Source organism: Aplysia californica, unplaced genomic scaffold (genome assembly GCF_000002075.1).
Source record: "Aplysia californica isolate F4 #8 unplaced genomic scaffold, AplCal3.0 scaffold00131, whole genome shotgun sequence".
NCBI lineage: Eukaryota > Metazoa > Mollusca > Gastropoda > Aplysiida > Aplysiidae > Aplysia > Aplysia californica.
The window spans coordinates 1,166,282-1,188,716 of NW_004797401.1; the positions used below are offsets into that span (position 1 = coordinate 1,166,282).

The following is a 22,435-nucleotide window of genomic DNA, read 5'->3' on the forward strand; positions in this document are numbered from 1 at the left end:
AGACCCTGGAGAGAGGAATCATCCTCAAATTTTATTAGTTTGGTGTTTTTGTTTTACTAAATTATGTACAGTATTTGGTGAATAGCATGAAAAAGACCTTGGGGCGCACGGGTGCTTGTGAATATTAGGTCATACTTTACACCATTTCATTTAATTTTACATCGGGTGATTGCTTAAGAACTCAAAAACTGAAAATTGTTAATATTCAAGTCAATTAATTTGAAATTATTAAAAGTGGGGTTGGATTGTGTTGAAGGCAGATGAAAAATCAGCAAAAGTATTCAACAGAAATTTTGTGGTGTGTGCGTTTACAGATATTATCTAAGAGCATGAGAATGGCATCTTCTTTGCCCTTCTAGGCACAATAGGAAAATTGCATGTTTTTTTGTTATTATAAATATTTTCTGTGGATGTCTTAAGTTCTTTCAGAACTTCTTATTCTAAGCATTTCATGAGGACTGATGTTAAAGCCACAGGTCTTGGATCATTCAAACAGATTTCTTTGAAAGATGCAAGAACTTCTTGTCTGATACGTCTACCTCAGTACCTGACTAAAGAGCAAATTCATCAATAAATGTCTTCTGCTACAGATAATTAGTATTATATATGGGCAAGCTAGTAATTTCCCCACAATGAAGAAAGATACCAGAAATATGCACTATACTATTCCGATCAAAAACAAATGTGAGGAGAGCCTATTCCTAAAAACAGCCAGACAAGACAGTGCTACTCATGGACTAACTTAGTATCGTATAGGATCACTGTAGAAGATACACTTTGATTTGACTTTCGACTTTTATTTAGTTTGAGAGAAATAACGGGGTGAAAACTGCATTGACACCAAACAACAATGTTAGGCGAAAATTCAAGGCCTGAGATTTTAAAAAAAAGAAGAAAAGTGTATGGAACAGAACGTTTAAAGAATGGCAATGCTTTCTATTCTGATATAATATAACAACATAAAGTGGATTTTTTAAAAGTTAAAAGTCAATAAAAATAAAAATGATCCACCAGTCAGTCACCTCAAATGATAAGATCGAGCCCATTTTAGCCTCAGAATAGTTAAGAGAGAGAATTTTACTCACTTTAAAAAACTTCGGTTCATTTAATTTCCCTCTCATCTTCACACTTTACTAGATCTAGATACAGTCGAACCTGCCTAAAACGGAAACCTGTATAAAACAAAAATGTCTTAACGGAATCTCCCTTTCCTGGGTAGCCAGAAGCCAGAGGTGTGAAATTAGTTTGACCAATACCTGCCGCCCTGATCGTACACCAGCCGAGAAAAGAGTTCCTCGAATCATTGTTACATGATGGCAGTGAGAGGTGGCATTGGTTGACTGTGCTTGTTACACCGATGGGTGGGGCTAAGGGTGGGGCTAAGGGTGGAAGCAAAAGAGATGTTCAAACGTTTCTGTATTTAATAGGTCAAACAGTGGTCCTATGAAAGGCAAGCACTGGTGGTAATTGGATAAGTATATAATATTATATAAGAGTGACGCATGTCATCATCAGACAGGATAGCAGTTGAGAGGTGTTAAGTTTTGACCACTGCTTGCCGATCGGGCTAGCAATCCTTGATCCGACCGGCTGGGCCTTTGAACCCCCCCATAAATTCCCCTGTTTAAGACAGAAAATCTAAGACGCATTTTTTTACTGGCTCTCTTGCGATTTCGTCTTCCACAGGTCTGACTGTATAGGGGTTATAGGAGGACCTTTTTTTAACCCATAATTTGATGTTTTGCAGTTAGGTTTGAAATTTTCTTGAAAATTACTGATTTGCAACAGTTTTAGTGTGTATGTGTGATCTCCAGCATAAAATGAGACATGAGTTTGACCCCCACAAAGCAGTGCATAGGCCTACTGTGTGTGGGAGAGAAAATAAAAATTTACCAAAACTTCAGGCACTGATTGGTCGCATAAGATGTATAAATAATAATAATAATAATATAACACACACACACACACACACACACACACACACACACACACACACACACACACACACACACACACACACACACACACACACAGAGAGAGAGAGAGAGAGAGAGAGAGAGAGAGAGAGAGACTTTTCATCCAGACATAGGAACAACTATAATGAAAAAGCCTCTCTCTCTCTCTCTCTCTCTCTCTCTCTCTCTCTCTCTCTTTTTTTTTTTTAAAAGACTCTGAAAAAGTCTCACGGAATTGCGGATTATTCGGTGATCTGTATGCATTGTACTTCGCATCAAGCGCAAGGACTTGTTGCCAAACAGCCATCGCCCATAGGCCCTATGCTAGCAGAGAGAGAGAGAAAACTGAAGAGTATCGCTTAGGTCCTTAACAAACAATAATGCCTGAAAATGAGCTGTGCAAACAAGTGTGCTCACTGTTTTTTAATGCAATTGAACTCATACATAATTCAATTATTACTAGGCTATTTCTTGATAACCTTTTGTGTATTTTGTACCAGATATTTACTTTATCTTGTATTAGTAGTGATACTTCCTTGTTTTTTATATTTTAAGGGACAAAGAACTACGCCTATTTTCGGTGTTACTATATTTAACGTGTGTCGGCCTATAAAACTTTTGACTGAGGCCATTTTTGTTGGGAATAGGAAAGTTTTCAGGTTCCATTCGAACCCAGCGTCTGAGATCGTGTCCTCCTAATTGTTGATAATCTTTCACAGTCAGCCATGCAGGCTATCAAGTGTGTGGTAGTCGGGGACGGGTAAGTTGCTTGTGTCACGTTATTTTGTGTCTTTATTGTCGAATTATCGTGAAAGCGACATCGACGGTTAATTTTCTAGGGCTCGACCCCGCAAAGTAAGACAGTTTTGACTACACTTTCCCTATCACATGCGAACATCTCTACAATATATCTAGACGGCCTGTTTGTTTTTGTCGCGCTTCGATTAGATCTAAATATTATATTTTACATGGTAAGAGGGGGGGGGGTGGTGGGGTAAGTTTGATTGAAACTGTCAATCTGTATCGTATCCCAGGATGAACGGTTTAACTGGTTTCTGAAATTCTTCCCCCATCATAGCTTGCTGTCCGTGTGTCGTGGTGTAGTGTTTCCCTCTTGCCACTTGACTTCCTTGTTCAGAACCATGAAGCAAGTTCTCTATGCGTTACAGTGACATTAAAATGTTGCATCCCATTTTGCTTAAATCCAGTATTATTGGGCTTGGCTGTTGGGGCAAGGATTTTAGTCAACAAGGAAATTAGATCTAGATTCTAGAGTAGATCTAGAATCTAGATCTAGATCTATTCAATTTTGTTTTTTTGAAAAAGTAACCAGCTCAGTATGGGTACAAAAAGTGACCCCACCAATTCAATAGAACTTTGAGTCATTTCACAGAAATTAAATGGAGTTGATAAACAAGTTGATGACAATGATTGAGAATGACAGAACAGTCAGTACAGTTTGGTATGCCAGGGAATGTCTGTAACCTTGTCCATACTCTTCATATTGAAAATTAATTAAATCAGTCAATCAGACTGTGTGGGGGTATTGAAAAAAGGGTTAAAAAAACATTATTGCACACTTCAACTTCAGTTATTACATTGGCGTCATTTGTGTAAACAATTTTTTTGAAAGTTTGCTATAAAAGTTTAGGCCACCTCTATTCTCACCCCAGGTGAGAATGCACAGGCGAGTCTTTTGGCTATTCTCACCCGATGTGCGTTCACTAGCCTAGGGCTAGGCCAACTAGTGTAGCGTTCACCCTGAACCACAGAATTCTGCACTGTGATAACAGAATTGTAAAATTCTGTGCCGTGAACAAACGTTCCATTACTACTGTTAGCCTGAAAGCATGCAATTTTGTTTATGTGGGCAGTGGAGAGAAAGTGACAGAGAGGAGTAGCGCAAGAACTTCCGGGCAAAACAAAATGGCGACCCGCGTGGCTTGGCTCGATTCGAAAAGTTAAATAGCCGTAACATCTTTGTAGACGACAAAATTAATTTACTTTTGTGTTTTAACATCATTTTTTAAACTTTGTTTTGGTCAATTTGATCGAACACACCCATAGTATTCAGAAAGAGACAGAGAGAGAGTGGGGGGGGGGGGGAGGAGTAGATCTTGCGAGAACTTCTGGGTAAAACAAAATGGCGACCCGCATAGTTCGGCTCGGTTCGAAAAGTGAAATAGCCATAGCATCTTTGTAGACGATTAAATTAGCTTACTTTTACTTTTGTGCTATAATGTCATTTTTTCTGTGCTTCTCTATCAATTTGATCATCCACACCGATAGACATTATTCCGAAATTAGGAAAAACAGGTCTTGTTTCACACCGGGTGAGAAAAGCCAACCCTGGTAATTCTCACCCAGGGTGGCTATTTTCCAATAGTTGTACCGGATGTGAAATAAGCAACCCTTAGCTGTCAATCATAGACTTTAATCAATTCATTCATTTATAAGTAGCTTTTGCCACAATTAACCGACTTGGTCGAGTCTGTATTAACATATTCGTTGATGCCATCTTGCCATTTCTCTTGTAAACACTACTACCAAACTAGGCTGTAGATTACACAAACTGCCATGACAAAATATTCTGGCTATCGATGGGGGTCGATCTCAGTCAACGTTAACAAAGGCGGTACTTTGTTTTGATGTTACCCTCCAGTCTGTTTTAACAAACACCACAGTCGTGTGGGTCACTCCGCCTAAGCGACGGGTGAACACCTCAACAAGTCGCTGAATCTGCATGATTCAACCGCCCATTCGCCACCAGGTTGCAAAACTAGCTCTTGGGTTGAATCTTCAAGTGAAATTGGGGACTGGTGTGAATATAGGCGATTGATTTACTGGAGGATTGAAACACTTTGCAGTAATCTTTCAAACTCAGGATTTTAACATGGTGCACAAAGACATAAAGGGATCAAAAAGGGATTTTCGGAAATTTTGTCACTTAGGCAATTGAATCACGAGGCTAGCGATATATTTGTTGGAGAAAACTCTCCTTGTCTTTTAAAGAAACTAAACAAGGGGCTAAAACTTTAATTTCGATTTTCTCAAAAGAGCATTTTTCAGGATAGCCCCCTTGTGCTGAAAAACGATCATTTATGTTAAACTCATGGGTCTTCAGAAAAAATGAATAGTTTTCACTGGAAAAGAATTTGAAGCTGGTTGTCACCTTGCAAAAGTTGTCAAATGAAAAATGTATTGTGTGGTGTGCAATTTGACCGTAACTGGTTTTGAGTTTTTAGTTTTTTAGTGAAAAAAACCAATTGGTTATATTTATTATATCTAAAATAAAATGAACTGAAATAAGCCCACTTTAACTCTCTAACAATACACACTATTTTTTATAGAGTTACAATTGTGATGTAATGGGTTTATATGCAGTATAACTAATTGTGTTTTCTCTTTCTCTTCATTTTATTCCATCAGTGCTGTGGGTAAGACATGTCTTCTTATCAGCTACACTACCAATGCCTTCCCCGGAGAATACATTCCAACTGTGTAAGTTTTTGAGTGATGTTTTTTGTATCTTATGTCTTATTTTCACCAATGTGGTTGACTTCAAACATTCTGTGCGTAACATTATAATGGGATTGCTTGCTGCAACACAAAGCTTGCAACAGTCTAACATGGAAAGGAAAGGGTATGATCCTTCACAGGCAAGTAGAAATGACATTTTATTCACTGGCTTTAAGTTCGGAAGTCTTTGTCTTTTGACTGTAAGAAGAGTTGTTTACTCTGTAGAAATCAGTTACTTTTGTTTGACTCTGCAGCTGCATCAAAGCAGTGGCTTCACTGTCTCTTGGGGTTATGAGTGAATTAAAAGCAGTACAGGGTTTAGACTCTGTCGGGAAGCAAGTGCCAGCTCAGCATTGTTTTGTATTCAACCATTAGCAACTACATACATCCAGGGCTATCCCTGCCATGCACACATTGTGAGGCGTGCTGAGTTACTTCTCTCAATTCTTAAATGGAAATATTGTAGACCTGGACGTTTTCAATTTCCTGATTTCCGGCAATCGCAAATTGGGTGCGAGAGTCGGATGCCGGCCTATCGCCGAGCCTGATTTCCGCCCAACTTACGATTTGTGAATGCCGGCAATCAGAGCAAACATTCCGCCAATAATTGCCTGAACTTAAGGAAAAATGCGCTAGTGAATTGTAACAACTTCTTGCCACAGGTCGTGTGCAGCGGTGTGCTTGGAATCTTCGTCTTGTTATTAGTGGCGGTGTTTATAAATGAACCCTAGGCTTTGCACGGTATCTGTGAATCAAGTGTGGACTAGATCTAAATTTGATTGTTGTTTTCTAATAACATGTGTACAGTCGAACCTGTGTAAGACGGAATCGCAAGGGAGCCAGAAAAAAATTCCGTCTTAGACAGGGGAATTTTGGGGGAGATGGAAAGGGGGAGTTCAAAAGCCCAGCTGGTGGGATCAAGGATCGCTAGCCCGATCGGCTAGCAGTGGTCAAAACTTCACACCTCTCAGCTGCTATCCTGTCTGATAATGACATGCGTCAGTGTTACTTATCCAATTACCACCTGTGCTTGCCTTTCGTAGGACCACTATTTGACCTATTAAAAACAGGAACGTTTGAACATCCCCTTTGCTTCCACCCGTACCCCCACGCATCGGTGTAACAAGCACAGTCAAACAATGTAGCAATGACCTCGAAAAACCTTTTTTTGCCAGAAAGTGTTTGCAAATAGGTGCATTTTGTAGCTTTATCTTCACCAAGCATGGAACTTTTTGAATTTTTTAAATCCATCAATAAACAAAAAAGTTAAGGATTTTTTAATCAATTAATTTCTGGTACACTTTTATATAATGAAAAAATCCCAAAATATGGGACGTTCTTTGGTGAGTTTTGAGACAATATTCGTCATAACTCGCTCATTTCTCGGAGTATTTAAAAGAAACTTGGCAACCCAGTACATTTTCTAGTGCAGAATCTAGTCCTGCTTTCAGATTCTTCATAGCTATCCTATTTTTTGAGTTATGAAGACGTTTATAGGTAAAAATGTGACGGTTTTCGGTGCGTTTTGAGACAATATTTGTCATAGCTCGCCTATTTCTTGGAATATGTAAATGAAACTTGGCAGTCTAGTACATTTTTTAATGCAGAATCTAGTCATGCAGTCAGAATTTTAATATCTGTCATACTTTTTGAGTTGTAAAGACATTAACAGGTAAAAAAGTGGTGTTCTTTACAGATTTACAAAGATTATCAGTCATATGTTCTCCCAAAGTCATGATATTTGAATGAAACTTGGCAACATAAAAGGTTCCTCCTTGCCAAGCAATGCTCTGGATCAATTTGTCACAAAAATGTAAATAGAGAGCTGGATTTATTAGTCTAATAAATCCAGTTCTCTACTAGTAAAAGCATGCATACTTTGTTATAGAAAATAAGATCGTCTCTGTGTATATCCATTGTTGGACAGTGTCCTATTGTGTGGTAGATTAAGTTTCGTTCAGATAATATAGTTTACAAGTCATGGGAATATTTCGCATGTGTAGGCTACAACTCATACAATAAATGTAACATATTTACACACACACACACACACACCCCCCCCCCCCCCCCCCCCCCCCTTCTCTCTCTCTCTCTCTCTCTCTCTCACGCGCGCGCACAAACACACACACTCACGCACGCACGCGTGAACGATAACAATGTATAAACGGGACTATCTTCCCAGACTTGACTAAATAAGTACCATAGGCCTACTCTTTAATAACAATCTTAATGCCTCACTTTTCCAAACAGAGCGCACAGGACGAGTCCAAGTGTGTGGTTTCCCAAGAGGGGGGAATACGCTTTCATAACGCAAACACAATGCCATACCAGTTCTCAAGATGTTTGCTTTTCTATTTCTATTCTTCTGTCATGCAATCAAGCAAATATAAATGACTACATCTATTGTATTGTGACTAAAATGCAACACAAACGCAAGTTATCAGGGCCCCCGTTTAGTTTTCAAGTATCCTCCCCCCCCCCCCTTTCCGGTTTACATAAGCGGGGCCTCGTTTGTGGCGACCGATGGCTGATGACGTCACTCAGTGGAAATTTCCCAGCCGCAGGTCGTTCGCAAATGGCAATGCTGCTTTTTCCCTTAGTTACTCCCACATTTTTAAAGATTACGCAAAAACGGCTTAACACAGAAGCTTAAAATTTTAAGGGAATAAAGAAAAATGGTGTACACCATATCAGTCAGTTTGACAAATCACAGCTCCGAAAAATCTTCAAAGCGCACCACATCAACCACTTTCGCAAACGTTTTCGACTGCTTCTAGGATGGGTACAATGTTGTCAAACTGCATACTACTAGATTGACCTCTTTTCTGATTGGCTGCCAAGTTTCATTCATATCCATTCACGAGAAGCGGCGTGAGAGCGAGTTGAAGACAACAACCTTTGCGTTAGTGCGTCCCGTGAAACACCCCCGCTGCGGGGGCCAAAAATCGGCAGAACAAAACGCTCTCGGTGGGCATTGCTAAACAATGCCATCATGTAACTACGATTCCAGGAACTCTTTTCTCAGCTGGCCATACGATCAGGGCGGCAGGCATTGGTCAAACTAATTTCACACCTCTGGCTTCTGGGTACCCAGGAAAGTTTCCGTAGTGGCTCACTACTCGAGCACTCTCACGGGCAGTCGTGAGATTTCACACCCACACTACACTGACCATCTGCATGATGGGGTAACATCTACCCCCAAATTGCACTCCTACTACCCTTCCTCGCTTTGCGGCATGGCCATGGCGTTAAGTTTAGAGCTGGCGGAACCAAACTTGCGAGTTTTGTTTCAAATCAGGGCTGAAGGGGAAAGCATTTTCCATCTTAGACAGGTGAAACCATCGGAAGGGAGCAGATTTTTCTTTCCGTTTCCGCTTTGGACAGGTTTCCGTTTTATACAGGTAATTAAAGAGAAATAAATCAAGGGGGGAGCGGGGAGATTCCGATAAGACAGGTTTCCGTTTTATACAGGTTTCCGTTAAGGCAGGTTCGCCTGTAGGTGTAGTTCTAGTTTCTGCATTGTTGAAATATTCTAGATCTATGAAGATACGTTTGTTAAAGAAAGGTACCGTACCAAAAGTCCAATTTTGACCATTTTGTGTTAAGGGTTGTACCTTATAGGAAATTCAATGCAAAACACAGTGGTCTTTGAATTTTTTAGATATCTCGTAGTTTTTTTTAGATATTGCACATTTTGCGAGGTAGGGTATAAAAAATATAATTTTGAAAAAATGAGCTTTCAAATTTAATACACGTGAGAACACACACAAACTTGGAAAAGGCTATTTTTTAAATGTATTTATTCACGGAAAATTCATTTCCAATTTGGCATTCAGTTGACTTGAATATCACGAATGGAATTCATTGTCAATTCAATGGTAAAACATAGCAGTGAAGGGATAATGTGCTTCAAGAATAGATTTTAATACCTTTTAAAAGCAGTTTTCATTATTTGTTTTTATTATACCCTACCCTCAAAATGATGCAAAGTAAAATATTAAGAAGTCAAATCAATGAAAACCCTTTTAGCACATTGTAAAGAAATGGTGGATCTGTCATCATTTTTTAATGGAAACACATTTGGTCAAAAAAGGGATTTTTGTCATTATCAGCCTGTTGCTCGAAATGGTCTGGGGCGACTTTTGGTACCTTCGTTTAGGCGCACACACATATATCATTAGAACGTCTAGAATCTAGATCTAGAGATTAGACTGAGCAGTTCATTGAATTGAACGGCTACAAAGTGAAAGCGATCTCACCAGCCTTCCCTCTAACAATAAGAAACAAAAGAGATGGTAGAGACAGTTGATGATCAGGGGATTTTGCTCGCAGGATGAAAGGTACAGTATGGTGAGTACATTTTTTATTTAGCTTATAAATGAATCCTCATCTTAATTTTAGGTGTGTAAACACAATGTTAATGTTTATCAATATAAATTGGATATTAGAATAATTCAAGGAAAATGTGCCAGGAGATGGGGGTTTAGGTATTGGTTTGGAAGAAAATAAGGTGAACAAAATTCCAAATGTTAATGTTAATATAAATTGATATATTTTAGGGAAAATGTGCCGGGAGACGGGGTTTTGTGCTTTATAATGGTGATGAAAATGCCCTGGGTTCAGAGGGACTTTCTGACCCTGTACCAGGGCGCAGCCCTGGACCCGATGCATTCATAATTGTCAGGCAATTATGCTGTGCCTTGCATCCAGGTCTAATATTGGCCAAAAATCAACACTTGGGTCAAATTTGTAGATTTTCAATTGATGCCATTCTTTAACTTTCTATAACATGTCTTTCATTATTTCATACTAATTGATTGTCAGAACTTCACAGGCGTGATCTTTTTACTTAATTATAAGGCTTGAATCTGAGAAGTAACCTATTTTGTCAGCACGCGTCACCATTGCTTTTTATCTCCAGCTCCTCAAAATGTGTAATTACGTATTTTAATTTTTCACAAAGTTAAAGCGGCTTTTGTAAATTAATAGCTGAGCAGCGGAAATTGTAAACACACAGATACTTACTGAAACAATGTATGATTGAAAATACCAAGCTTCTAATTCAAACTATCAACAAACCAATGGAAGAAACACCCATCACAGTAGAAAATAAAACATCCATTTGGAATACTGATCATACTTTGAACTAACGGAGTCACTTCCAGTGTTTTGGAAGAAAACCATGGCATCCTCATAGTGTCATCAGTGACTCAGCAAAACAGAACTAGCTCATTAGCTGGTGCTACCAGCCACTTAAAGATAAAGGCGTAGCTGCCATATAAAATGTATTTTGAGGGTTTGTTTAGGAAGTCTGTTTTTTTGTGCCAGCATCACGTTATACCGTTTACCTTGGGGCGAGCATGAAGTTGGTGGTACAGCGGGGCTGGCAGTATAATCATAGTGGGGTAGCACTGAATGCCAGCTTGACTAGTGGTAGAGTCAAATTGTGACCAGAATTGACTCACCTAGATCTGCCATGATGGAAAAACAAGTAGCAACAAATTACATGTACAGGTCCAGTTGAACTTCATGTAAATTCAAATAGAAAATTCTGCCGTATCAGAAGCTATAAAGCTATATATATATATAAGGCGCCAAAGGCCCTTTAGACGTGCATTTTTTTAACCAGACTCTCATCAGTTCTCGGGCCACTTCAGATCTTTCACATAATACTGTGAGTCCTCACAATATAAAAGCCTCATGGGCACCCGCCAGCCTTTTGAGCATCAGGCTGAATCATGGAATGTCTTACGTACGATGTCAAATATTTTGCCGACAGGCCGAAGTGGCACAGATCCTTCGAAGTTTCTCCTGGCAACTTTCTAAGTTCATTCCACTTTTTTACAAATAAATATTGGCCAAACCCTTTAAAAAATAGCTTTTTCGTAAACGCGCAAATCAGGAGCAAATCCTTGACAAATGATAGAAATGGGCAGAACTAGTCGAGGCTACAAATGTACTATGGATGGACAAAGTACATTTTTGTGGAATTTTATTTGCTGTTTTAAAAAATCCTTTTATTGAAGTAAATGTCAAAGGTTCCTCTAGATTCTTCCTTGCATTTATTACTCAATCATTTCTGTTACAGCTTTGACAACTACTCTGCAAATGTTATGGTAGATGGCAAGCCAATCAATCTTGGACTATGGGATACTGCTGGACAAGAGGACTATGATCGTCTCAGACCCTTGTCATATCCGCAAACTGTAAGTACTTCTGGCTGTTCATCCTTAGTACTGATAAGTTCTTAATTTTATTAGTACAATTTTTCTTGCCTTGAGTTGTTTCCCTGAATCTCTTTGCTCATTCAAAGGAAAGCTTGAAGATTTTTGATAAGGAAGTTATTCATGCTTTGTTCATAGTTGTAGCTAATGGTAGTCTGAAATTCTGAAAAGGCTTGGACTAGCCGGAGTTAGTCGCTGATAATGAAATGCAGGGCCAGGATTGTCTTATAAAAATATTGAACAGACTTCTTCTTCATTCAAGCACTTTTGTTTCTAGGAAATGTCATACCTTTTATTTATCAAGGTAATGGCATCTTTATTCGAGAAAACTCAAGAGATAAAGAAATGCATGCACTGTTGTTTTTAACTTAATTTTGTAGAAATTGTCATAAATACAACTTAATTTTCCAAAGGGTCTGGTTATGTTCACGGTGTGTAAATTTTGCTTGCTTACTCACTCACTACCACACCCGCAACTGTTGCGGGTAAAGTAGCTTTGACGTTGTGATACCACACCCGCAACCCTTGCGCTTTCGCACTTTGGAATTATTATTTTTACGTTAAAACCGCACCGTTCGCGGTACTGGTTTGTGTTTTTCGTAGCCCACACAATTATCTTTCATTAGAAAGAAATGAAATCGAAATCAGAGGAGGGCAAGTTGAGTTATTGATTTTTCCAACAACCTCCCTTAGAACTGAATTTACCATTACATTTCCCACAATGGCAGCTCGCTTGTCTTTGACAGTTTTTGAGCAATTTTTTAAAACTTGTGAAAAAAGAAGTAACAACAAATAAAGCTGGTACACAAGGGATAGCAACCCCGAAAATGGCTGGTAGTGAGTGAATTAAGAAAAGAGCTTTTGATAATGTTCGTGCAACCTGGTGTTATGTTTTATTTTTCATCTCTATTTCAGGATGTCTTTCTTATATGTTTTTCCTTGATCAGTCCTACAAGTTTCGAGAATGTTCGAGCAAAGGTAAGATGAAACTTGTTTTCCTACAAGCTGTAGTCCCTTTTTGTTTTTCTGTATGAGCTCTCTTGTTGGTACAGTGGAACTTGGATTCAACGGAGTCGTCGGGCGTGACCTTTAATTTAGTTGAATCCGAGTGTTCGTTATAGCAAACATGAGGTTTTTGTTTAGATAATTACACTACAAGCACCCAACAAGTAATATATATAATGTATTCGACTTTCTCAATCTTTACTTTACTACTTTTAATTTTCCGATCCAGCGGCCATTTGGGTTCCAGCCCTTCGGGCTGTCGATATGACAAAGAATTTAGAGGTTTTTAACAGCTGTGTTTTGTCACTGTATGATATTTCCGATATCTGGGGAGGCAGGTAGGTGGGTGCGATGCAGGTTGCTAAGTGCAGGGCAGGTAAAGAGATGGTGTGATACTGTTTCATCCTGGCAGTCGCACAACAGGCAGGCAGGTGGGGTATCCTTGCGGATCAATTTAGGTAGGGATTCATCGGGATGTGCTTTGATCGCAGGCGAAAGATAGTGACTTGTTCTCTTCTACTGGGGGAATTTAGTGCATCTTTTGAGTTGGAAGCAGTCATGTGTGCTAATACAGCTCTTTTAGCTTTGCCCAATGACCATTCACTCAGCCACTGTTACCTGGTGTTGCATTTGATGATGTTCTTGACTGTCTGTTGTGATTCTGGGTTTTGAGGTTGTGTTTGTGATGCTCCCGTCTTGGCAAGGGTGTCTGCTCTGTCATTTCCTGGGATGTTACTGTGGCCAGGTATCCACTGTAAAGTCAAATTAACAGCATAGGTCTGCCTGAAGGTGTTAATTGTTTGCGCCACAGAGAAGCAAGCTGGGCTTTTAAAATTCATGTTTTCCCAAGCTTGGAGTACTGATTTTCCGTCTGTGAAGGTTACAGTATCCTTGATATTGTCTGGGTATATATTGAAAATATTGGTCAGGTGGAGGATTGTTGCCTCAATCAAAAGTAGTTTGGTTTCAAATGAGAGGCATTTTCATTTCTTTGATGCCATACCGGGCCGTACCGAAGAAATGCTAGAAAATTCCAGGAAAATACACTAAACTCGTCTAAGCACATACTGTGCGAAAGGGTCAATTCATTCAAATGCACGCCTGTGTCATCTATCATCTATAACATATTGCTAGTCAAACAAGTTCTGATGCTGTGTAGAGCTTACCTTCCGGCAACGCTTGATTCCACAGTCCAGCACGCAATTTATTACATAGGCCTGTGTCAAGACTAGCTTATCATTGTAATATTGATCAGTAGCCGGGGGGGGGGGGATAACTGTGAAGCGTTTGTATCTCAACTGACATTCCATGCTGGACCGCTTGCACCCCCTCCCCACAGACACATGCACATGCAGTTACACATGTGCTGGCCGCCTGTCCAACCCCGGCACACACAAAGACATGTGTGCGTGCTAACAACACGTGTGTTGGTATGAAAGAAGGTTACTGATTGGTCGCATAAGATGTATAAACAATAGGCTAAGAGAATAGTGGTTCACGATGCAGGTGCCATGGATGGTTTTCACTAACAGTAACGTAAATGAGTGAATCCGTCTCAGCGGAAGTTGTTCACTCTGAAAGCGACTTCGTTGAAACCGAGCTTGGTCATTTGTGTGTTTGTTGAATTCGAGTTATTTTTAATGATTTTTTTTTAAAAACGGATAGACCTGCATGTTTGCCAACAATCATCTGAAATCCGGTCGGCTTTGGCTGCACTTTCACTTTCGTGCAAACGTTGGTGTTTCCAACACAATTGTCGAAATCTGAGTAGAAATACAGGTCTACTTTCAGTTTCGTGATCGAGCGGCCATTTTGAATTTCATCTGTTGACCGATTGTTCGGATGTGGATTCATTCAAGGCCTACTCACTTGTTCTAATAGATCTAGATTTATATTATAGACCTCCATGGAGGATTCATATTCCAACTCTGCCGTCTTGGGGGAAAAGGGACGAATATCGCGACATACCCATTTTTGAGGAGGGCCAAAAAATCAAATTTATTCGTCTCACGTTTCAAAAGTTGGTATTTTATTTTATTTTTAACTTGATTTTTAGCAGGAGGAAGGATGGTGCAATTATGCACTTGTAGTTAAAATTTTGTGTGAGAAGACAAAAGTCATTCTTTCATAACAGATTGATGATGTTTTAATTAGTTTTGTATGGAAAAGGACGAATGGCGATATTTGTCTTTCTTTCACCCAACATCAAATAACGTCCTGGAATTTTCAGAGATGCCAACCAGTACGATTTTACGTATTTTAATACGATTTTTTGCCAAAAATACGCGAATACGACTTTTCATGAAAAAATATGTATTCTGTAATGCGAAAAATACGAGATTCAGCTTAGGCGAGTAATCCAGGGCTTCCAGTCTTCCGCAATTTTGCTGATTTCCGCAAATTAGTAGATTTCCGCAAATGGAAAAATTTCTGTGAAAATTCGTGCCCAAAAAAAAAAAAATTATTTTCAAAAATGCGAAATAAGAATTTTCCGTTATTTCCAATAGTCAACAATAGCCAACCCATACAGGAAGTGCTCTTTTATTTGAAAGTGTAGACAGTGTCTTCTACTTTCACTTTCTAAAGCACAAGAAGAAGCAGAGCACCAGCTCTGTAAACAAGAGGAAGAAATGACGATTGTGGTTCAATAGATCTTGGGCCTGCCAAGAAAAGAAAACTCTAAAGAGAGCTTGTTGGGTTTTTTTTACCAGACTTGTTTTGTTTATTTGTAGATCTAAGTATTGTTGTGGATTTAAGTTGAATATAAGCTGTCAAGTTATTTAGATCTAGATATAGATCTATATCTAGAAATCAAGTCAAGCTGTTATATATAAAAAGCTATTATTGTAAGAATTCTACACCTTATGCTGATTATGGTGCAAACCAACACAAGCAGAAAAAAGTTAAACATTAACTGTCAAGTTTTATAGATCTATTCTAGTTGTGGATGTACAGTATCTGTACAAGGGAGAAAGCATGGCTTTGGATTTGGAAATATATGGATTAACACAAGCAGAAAATTATGTAGGCCTATACAAGGTATGGTTTTTTTTTGGTCAATTATTTTCTAATTAAATTTAGGCCTGAATAGCCAGAAATGGCATACTTACGATGCTCTGAAACCAAAAATTCCAAAACAGAAAGGGGACGCTGTCCCCCTTCAACCCCCTGCCAGGGCTCTGCCCTGGAGGGCTCTACCCTGGACCCGAAAATCCTCAAAAAATGACATCAGCCGCTGGAAGCTCTGGTAATCCTAATTATCTCAAGTCCTATCTTTTGTCAAAATAGTTTCAGTTTCGCGGAACTGGAATATTTGAAAACCAAGTCCGATGAGGTCAGTAAGTTCAATTTTACCGGTCGCGATTGTGATATTATATTCGTTCAGCTTTTCCCCGTCCGAGAGTATGTTTCACTTTCACGTGGACAGGCGGCCGGCGGAAGTGTATGTGACACCGAGGCTCGATTGGGAAAATCAAGATCTACTTTTGCTTTCGTTACCACCCAGAAGTTTGCCAGCGGTAGTCTGATAACGCAACATTAGTGACATGTAGGTTGTGTAGTTTAAACGCTGAATCACCGTGCAAATAAAATTTAATCAATACTCCGACTCGTCTCTGTGCTGTCACTTGTGTGAAAAAAAGAAAAAATACAAGCGTCATCCGATTTTTAGATTGTCTGGCTCGCCATTGTGACAGGTCAGTGACCCTGCGCGCATTCGCATCATAAAAATACAGCATCGTGTGAGCAAATACTGTCTTTGGTGGGAGAGACGTGGCCAAGTATAGGACTACGGAATAGGGGAGGGGATTATTGATTTTTTTTTCTAAAGATACACTGGGGGGGGGGGGGGGGGGGGGGGTGAAGGCAACACCAGACACCAGAGGACAAAAACTTGGAAGCAATTTCAGTATTTTGATTAGAGCTCTCTGCAAAGCGCGCGTCAGTGCAGGCCGTGTGTGGAATCGGTACCCTTCATACTTTGCAAGTCTGTGTTATTGAAATAAAGTGTTCGCGTTTCCTTGGATGGGTGATAGTAAATTATACATCTACAGTGTATGTTGTAGCTTTCTGTTCAAGACAGGCAGATTTTCAGTGTCACTGCATCTTGACCTCCCGCAGTTGTTACAACTCTCACACTGCGTGGGTCTACTTTAGCCATTCAAGTTATTGCTCTTCTCTGAGTTTGAGCAATAATTTTAGCCTGTCAGTTCATAACATGAATCTTGACACTCAGAGCAGGATTAATTTTTTATATAATAATGAGACGAAAATATTATAATAGACTGAAATACTTAAGTCAAACAAGACCCCAGTACGACACTGAACACTAACATGTTGTTGACTGGGTATGTATATTGTACGCGTGTGTGCTCCCTTTTTCGAGCTGGTGAGCTAGTAATTTTTTTTCAGGAGATATTGCTGGACACCCTGAACATTTTACTAGTTGGTCGGTCGGTCTTTGGGAATACACATTTTCCCCTGAAAGTAAACATTTTCACATTTCCCAATACTTATTTCGGTGTTCTGTGGTTGGCATCTCTGAATTTTCGTTTCTGTGATATTTGAGGTTCGTCTGGTTTGTTGTAAGTGTTTTGGGGTTTCCAGACTGTTATTTAATTTCGCTTTGCCGGTGGAGCCAAAGATCTGGGGTTCAAATTCTGGTGAGTGTACACAAGCAGCCGTGCTTGTCGTCTTATTGTGTGCAACACACTTGACACAGCGAGGATCAAAGCTGGATATACCAGGATTTGAGCCTTTTGGTATTTAATCATAAGACCTGTGGCAATGTAATGTTTTGGCGAAGATGGACAAATATCGGTATATTCGTTGCTTTTTCGTAAACGGTTTTTTCTTTTCACTTGCTAATATACAGCTGAGGACGAACCTCTCGGTATTCGTCCTTTTTTCACAGTAGGACCGGATATTCGTCTTTCTTTCATAAAATATAAAATAAATTAAAAAGAACAAATTATGACGATACTTCCAATACCAAAATAAAGTATTCGAACATTTCTAAATGTAATGGCCTCTGGTTTAAAAAATGTAGCTTTTTATGCTCTTTCACATGGTATCGATATCTCTATATCACCCAATTTCCGATATTCGTCCTTTTTTCCTAAGACAGCAGAATTCTATTCAAGTGTCAAACCCTATTATAGGTTGTGCTGTAATGTTAATGTTGGTAAAACAGCATTTTATCAGGTGCGTAAATTTATCACTAATTAGTAGATAGACTCAGCTGAGTTCATCTGTTTGGGTGCGGATTTTGTTCAAAGCCTATTCCTATTCACTTGTTCTTCTAGATCTAGATTTATCTGAATTACAATATAGATTATAGAGGATTTATATATTCCATTTCTAGTGTGTTTTTGTATCAAACCCTATTGTAGCCATGTAGTCATGTAGGCCATTAAATGCTCCTTGTTTGTTTGGGGTGTGGATTTTTTTTTTTCATTTTGGACTTAAGCTTTCTTTTTCACATTTCTGAAGGTGAAGGGCCGTTGCAGGTTCTTTTTTGGGGGGCTGATGCCCCCATCATCATGTACCTCTACATGTGCTGTTATTTTGAGGGAACACTTCCATAACGGACGAGCGCCCACTAGATCTATGAGACAAAGTAAAATAGAGGGCTACTTTTAAGGATATGGGGTAGGAGTAGGGTTATGGTTTGGGTTAGGGTTAGGTCTCTTCTTTATTGTGTTTGTTTGGGTGGTCTCTCGTTACACAGAAGCTCTTTCTTTTATAACACCCACAAAAAAGCTCTTATGGGGGGGGTGCGCAAAATTTTCAGACAATCTGGTTGAGGCTCACATGCAGGTCTGATTTTAGAGTGAAATCGAATTATTAAAAAATTTTATGTTTTTTAGGAAAGTTGTTTTAGATTGAAAATATATATTTACACCGAATTTTAAATATTTTAACATTTTTACGATCTAACTACTGACCCGAGCCCAGCCGTACAGTGAACTGTTTCGAATAAAACCAACTTGTGTTACGCGCTCTCATATGACCTTATGCAGTTGCGAGCGCCGTAAAACCCCATACTAAACTTTTTTTTAAACTTACTTGTTTGGGTGTTGCCTAGATTGTTGAATTTTTCAATGTAGTTTTACAAAAGTTAGTGGCACTGTTTACCATACCAAACTTGTCATAATTTTGTGGATTCAAGAAAAAATCTTTTTTCTTTACAAAAAATAATAAATTTCAGGCATATGTTATGGGTTGTATTTGTTTGAGTGTCTGCTGTTTTACATATCATTTTGGCTTTTGTTATATTATATGTAGGGGTGGGCATAATAATATTTTCATTGTTGTTGTATTTCATTATTAACTATAATTGAATTTGATTTTAATTTTGCGAATTGAATAATACAATGGGTTATCTTCTTTAATTATAAGTGCTTCAAAGGGTTTTTCAGGGTTTTTAGTGTACCAAGGGGAAATTTTGATATTGTATAAAATCCTATTATTCTTTGTTTTATTGATGTTTTGTCTATGTTTCAGGTTTTAATTCCAGTCTGATTCTTTTTTTTTTTTCCCCATGCTTTTGCTTTGACATCAGTTCTAATTTGGTAAGGCCATGAAGACCTGAACATTACTCTCCTTCTTAATTTATTTTGGTCTCTACTCTTTCAATTTCCCTTTCTGGCTTAGTTTTCTCATTTTATGTTCCTGCCTTCCTCCTTGTCTTTGCCTTTTTATTCTAGTGGTTGGAGTATAAGACTGGTGAACCTTACTTCTTTACTACCTGTCTCTTGTTTCTGCCTGTTGTCTGCTTGTTTGTTTTTTGGGGGGGTTTCCATAATACAAAATTTGTCGGCCTTTTCCGGGCGCTTTAATCATACAGTACTTTCTGGTTCTTTTTCCAGTGGTTTCCTGAAGTGAGCCATCATTGCCCTCATACCCCTATCATCTTAGTGGGTACCAAGCTTGATCTGCGTGAAGACAAGGAGACAATTGAGAAACTGAGAGACAAGAAGCTGTCCCCTATCACCTACCCTCAAGGGCTGGCCATGGCAAGGGAGATAAGTGCTGTGAAGTATCTTGAGTGCTCAGCCTTAACCCAAAAAGGGCTGAAGAATGTCTTTGATGAGGCTATTCGGGCTGTTTTGTGCCCTAAGCCTAAGCCAAAGAAGAAGAAAGGATGCGAAATTTTGTGAGCCGATTATTTGTTTGTTTTATGTTTGTGTAGGGTTTTGTTTTTGTTTGGGTTGTTTTTTTTTCATTGTAATCAGCATGTTAACTTTTACTACTGAACGTGGTGTACCATCAGCTCAGTGTCGGTTACTGTGTACAATTTTTAGAAATTTCGGCCAGAAGAGGAAGTCTGGCTTTAAGTTTAGCGCCTCTCTTAAGCCAACAGTACAACTGGCTTTTTATCATATTTTTAATCATGGGCATGCTTAGAGTATGCTGTTTGTAATATAAACTTTCAAAGTATTCTTCGGTGAATGAAAAAGCTTTTCTTTATGCTTGTGGTTTGTATGTTTTGATACTGAGAGAAAAAGGTATTAATATGTAGTTCAAAGAATTTCGTGAACTTATGTATTTTTCAGTTCAGAACAAAGGTCCTAATTGCTCAATACCAACATCACAATGTCTTGAGCGAACTTTCTTTCTGTTTAATTATATTATTCAGCAGTTAGCTAAGACTGGATTTATAGTGTAACGTGTGTCTGTCCAAGTGTGTAAACAAATCATATGTTTTTTGAAGTACTGATTTAATAATTAAGGAGTGTTAAAATAAAACAAGTTAGTTAGAGGGACAAATCAAACCTGAGCTGGTTCCAACTGTCTTTGTAACAGTATTTGCTTGAATGGTTAGAAGATGGTTCTCGGCTTATGTTTGATATTTAGTTATCATTTCATATATCAAATGTATGATTAGTTGTAAATTTCATTTTAAAATCTATGAGGATGAAAAGTCAGTGTATCTCTTATTCGCATCAATTTTTATTTAACCTGTCAGGTAAGAGAACAACTCTTGGTCGTAATTTTTTAAGATCATTATTGAGTACTAATCTATGACAGTATGTTTTGGGGTACTTTTTTTTTCCTTTTTTTTTTTTTGCACAATGTATTTTGTGAATAAGAAAGAATTTTTTAAAGTTTCTTATTTTCTAATTTTTCATGTTGCCTATACCACTATCAAAATATATTAGAATTGTGCCTCACAGAGTTTTTTCTCACTGTGGTTTTATTCAGCGCATACAAAATTTGATTTACCCTTGGGGGGGGGGGGGGTTGTCATTGCGATAGCTGCATGACTTGCAAGTCACTGAGAATTTTTTTGCATTCTGTTATGCCGGATAGCTGTTCTTGATGTAGTGTTGTAAAGATCATGGCTCATATGCTGGCTGCTTTGATTTACTTCTTTTTGGTTCGTTCAGTCAGAGTATAACACGGTATAATGTTTGGAAAGTTTAATTTTGCTATTTTCAGTAGTTTGTGTACTGTGCATGGAAATAGTTTGACAGTGTGGAATTAGAAAGTCCACATCCTGTCAAGATGTTTTTTTATGCAAAGTATTGTTTGTTTAGTATTGATCCTTTGCTGCAACATTTCAGTGACTATGTCATTTATGTAGTGATGGAGGTGTTACAGTGGACGTCAGTATATATATATATATAAAGTATATGAAAAACACTTTTGTGGAGAGTTGCTCTCTTTCCCTTTGAAGCTTGTGAGGATCTCACATGTTCAAGAAGCAGTTACTGGATTAGAATGTGTGGCTGATAATTTCTCATTCTTTTATACATGGAAGGATGCTTCAGTTGTAATTTTTGTTGAAATGACTATTTTGGACAATGGACTAATGTTTTGAATCTTATATTGTTCAGAAAAGCTAGATCCTTTGATGCGATCTGCTTCTTTGTGATATCCTTGACTTTTTTCTGAATGTAGAAGTAAGAAATATTCTGTGTTTCATTGGTTGCCTTGTGTATTTAGGTTTCAGAAATTTGGTACTACTGAAGAAATTGCCTGGATGGGAATGTTAGAAGACAGCATTGACTTGGCTTAATTTGATTAGTTATCATGATGGTGGTTCCCAAAACTTTGTCAATTAAAGTTGAAACCCTGTCGAATATTTTGTCGTCTTGCTGTGATGTGTAAAAATATCACAAGCTGTGAAATAAAATTGTTATTCTACCAAGAAAATGAGACCTTTATCACCAAAAAAAACACGAATCACGTCAGTCAAAACCAATCAGAGTGCTTGAAACTGCTGTGAAATATAAAATTACAGTGTCTTGTTAGTTATGCACTGCATTCGTTTTTAATATTTATTAAAAATATTTTTGTTTCCCAAGAAAGTAACTATGGGCTCATGATTTTGATATTTTCAGGGCTATTGAAAACGTTTGTGGGGTGTTTTTTTCTGGCTGCTGCAGAAATCACCTCTTTTTCTCCTTTTGTATATATAACGATGCTTTTCTTTTTTGTATGATTGCAAGGTAAAATGAATGTTTAATCCATGCTACTGTGAGACCTGTTTGAAAGGAATTGTCTTTTTGTTTTAGCCCATTGACTGATTCAGGGGTCATTCTCTTGGGGGAGGGGGGGGGGTGACAGTTGGTATTTTCAATACTTTTGAAAGCTACTCATCAAGTGAGGCAGAAGACAATTTGAAAGAAAAAGAGAGAAAGAAAGCAACAAATTATAATAAGATAATTCTGTGTTATCTATAACGGTGATAAGTGTACCATATGTTGCATCTTTTGTAGATGTCTT

The 22,435-nt window shown here is 38.4% G+C and overlaps 2 protein-coding genes across 2 annotated transcripts in view; one reads left to right on the forward strand and one right to left on the reverse strand.

Moving 5' to 3' along the window:
• Window positions 1-2,303, reverse strand: part of LOC101855864 (WD repeat-containing protein 13) — a 28,159-nt gene extending 25,856 nt beyond the window's left edge. The window contains exon 1 of the mRNA XM_013081460.2: window positions 2,187-2,303. Within this exon, the coding sequence (XP_012936914.1) occupies window positions 2,187-2,262 (76 nt within the window). The 5' untranslated portion in view covers window positions 2,263-2,303. The remainder of the gene's footprint in view (window positions 1-2,186) is intronic.
• Window positions 2,304-2,614: 311 nt separating this feature from the next.
• Window positions 2,615-20,933, forward strand: LOC100533305 (Rac). The gene is given in 5 exon segments (NM_001204603.1): window positions 2,615-2,715; window positions 5,385-5,456; window positions 11,563-11,680; window positions 12,614-12,676; window positions 19,573-20,933. Coding segments are annotated over 5 exon segments (579 nt in total). The 5' UTR covers window positions 2,615-2,680; the 3' UTR covers window positions 19,864-20,933.
• Window positions 20,934-22,435: the final 1,502 nt, after the last annotated feature.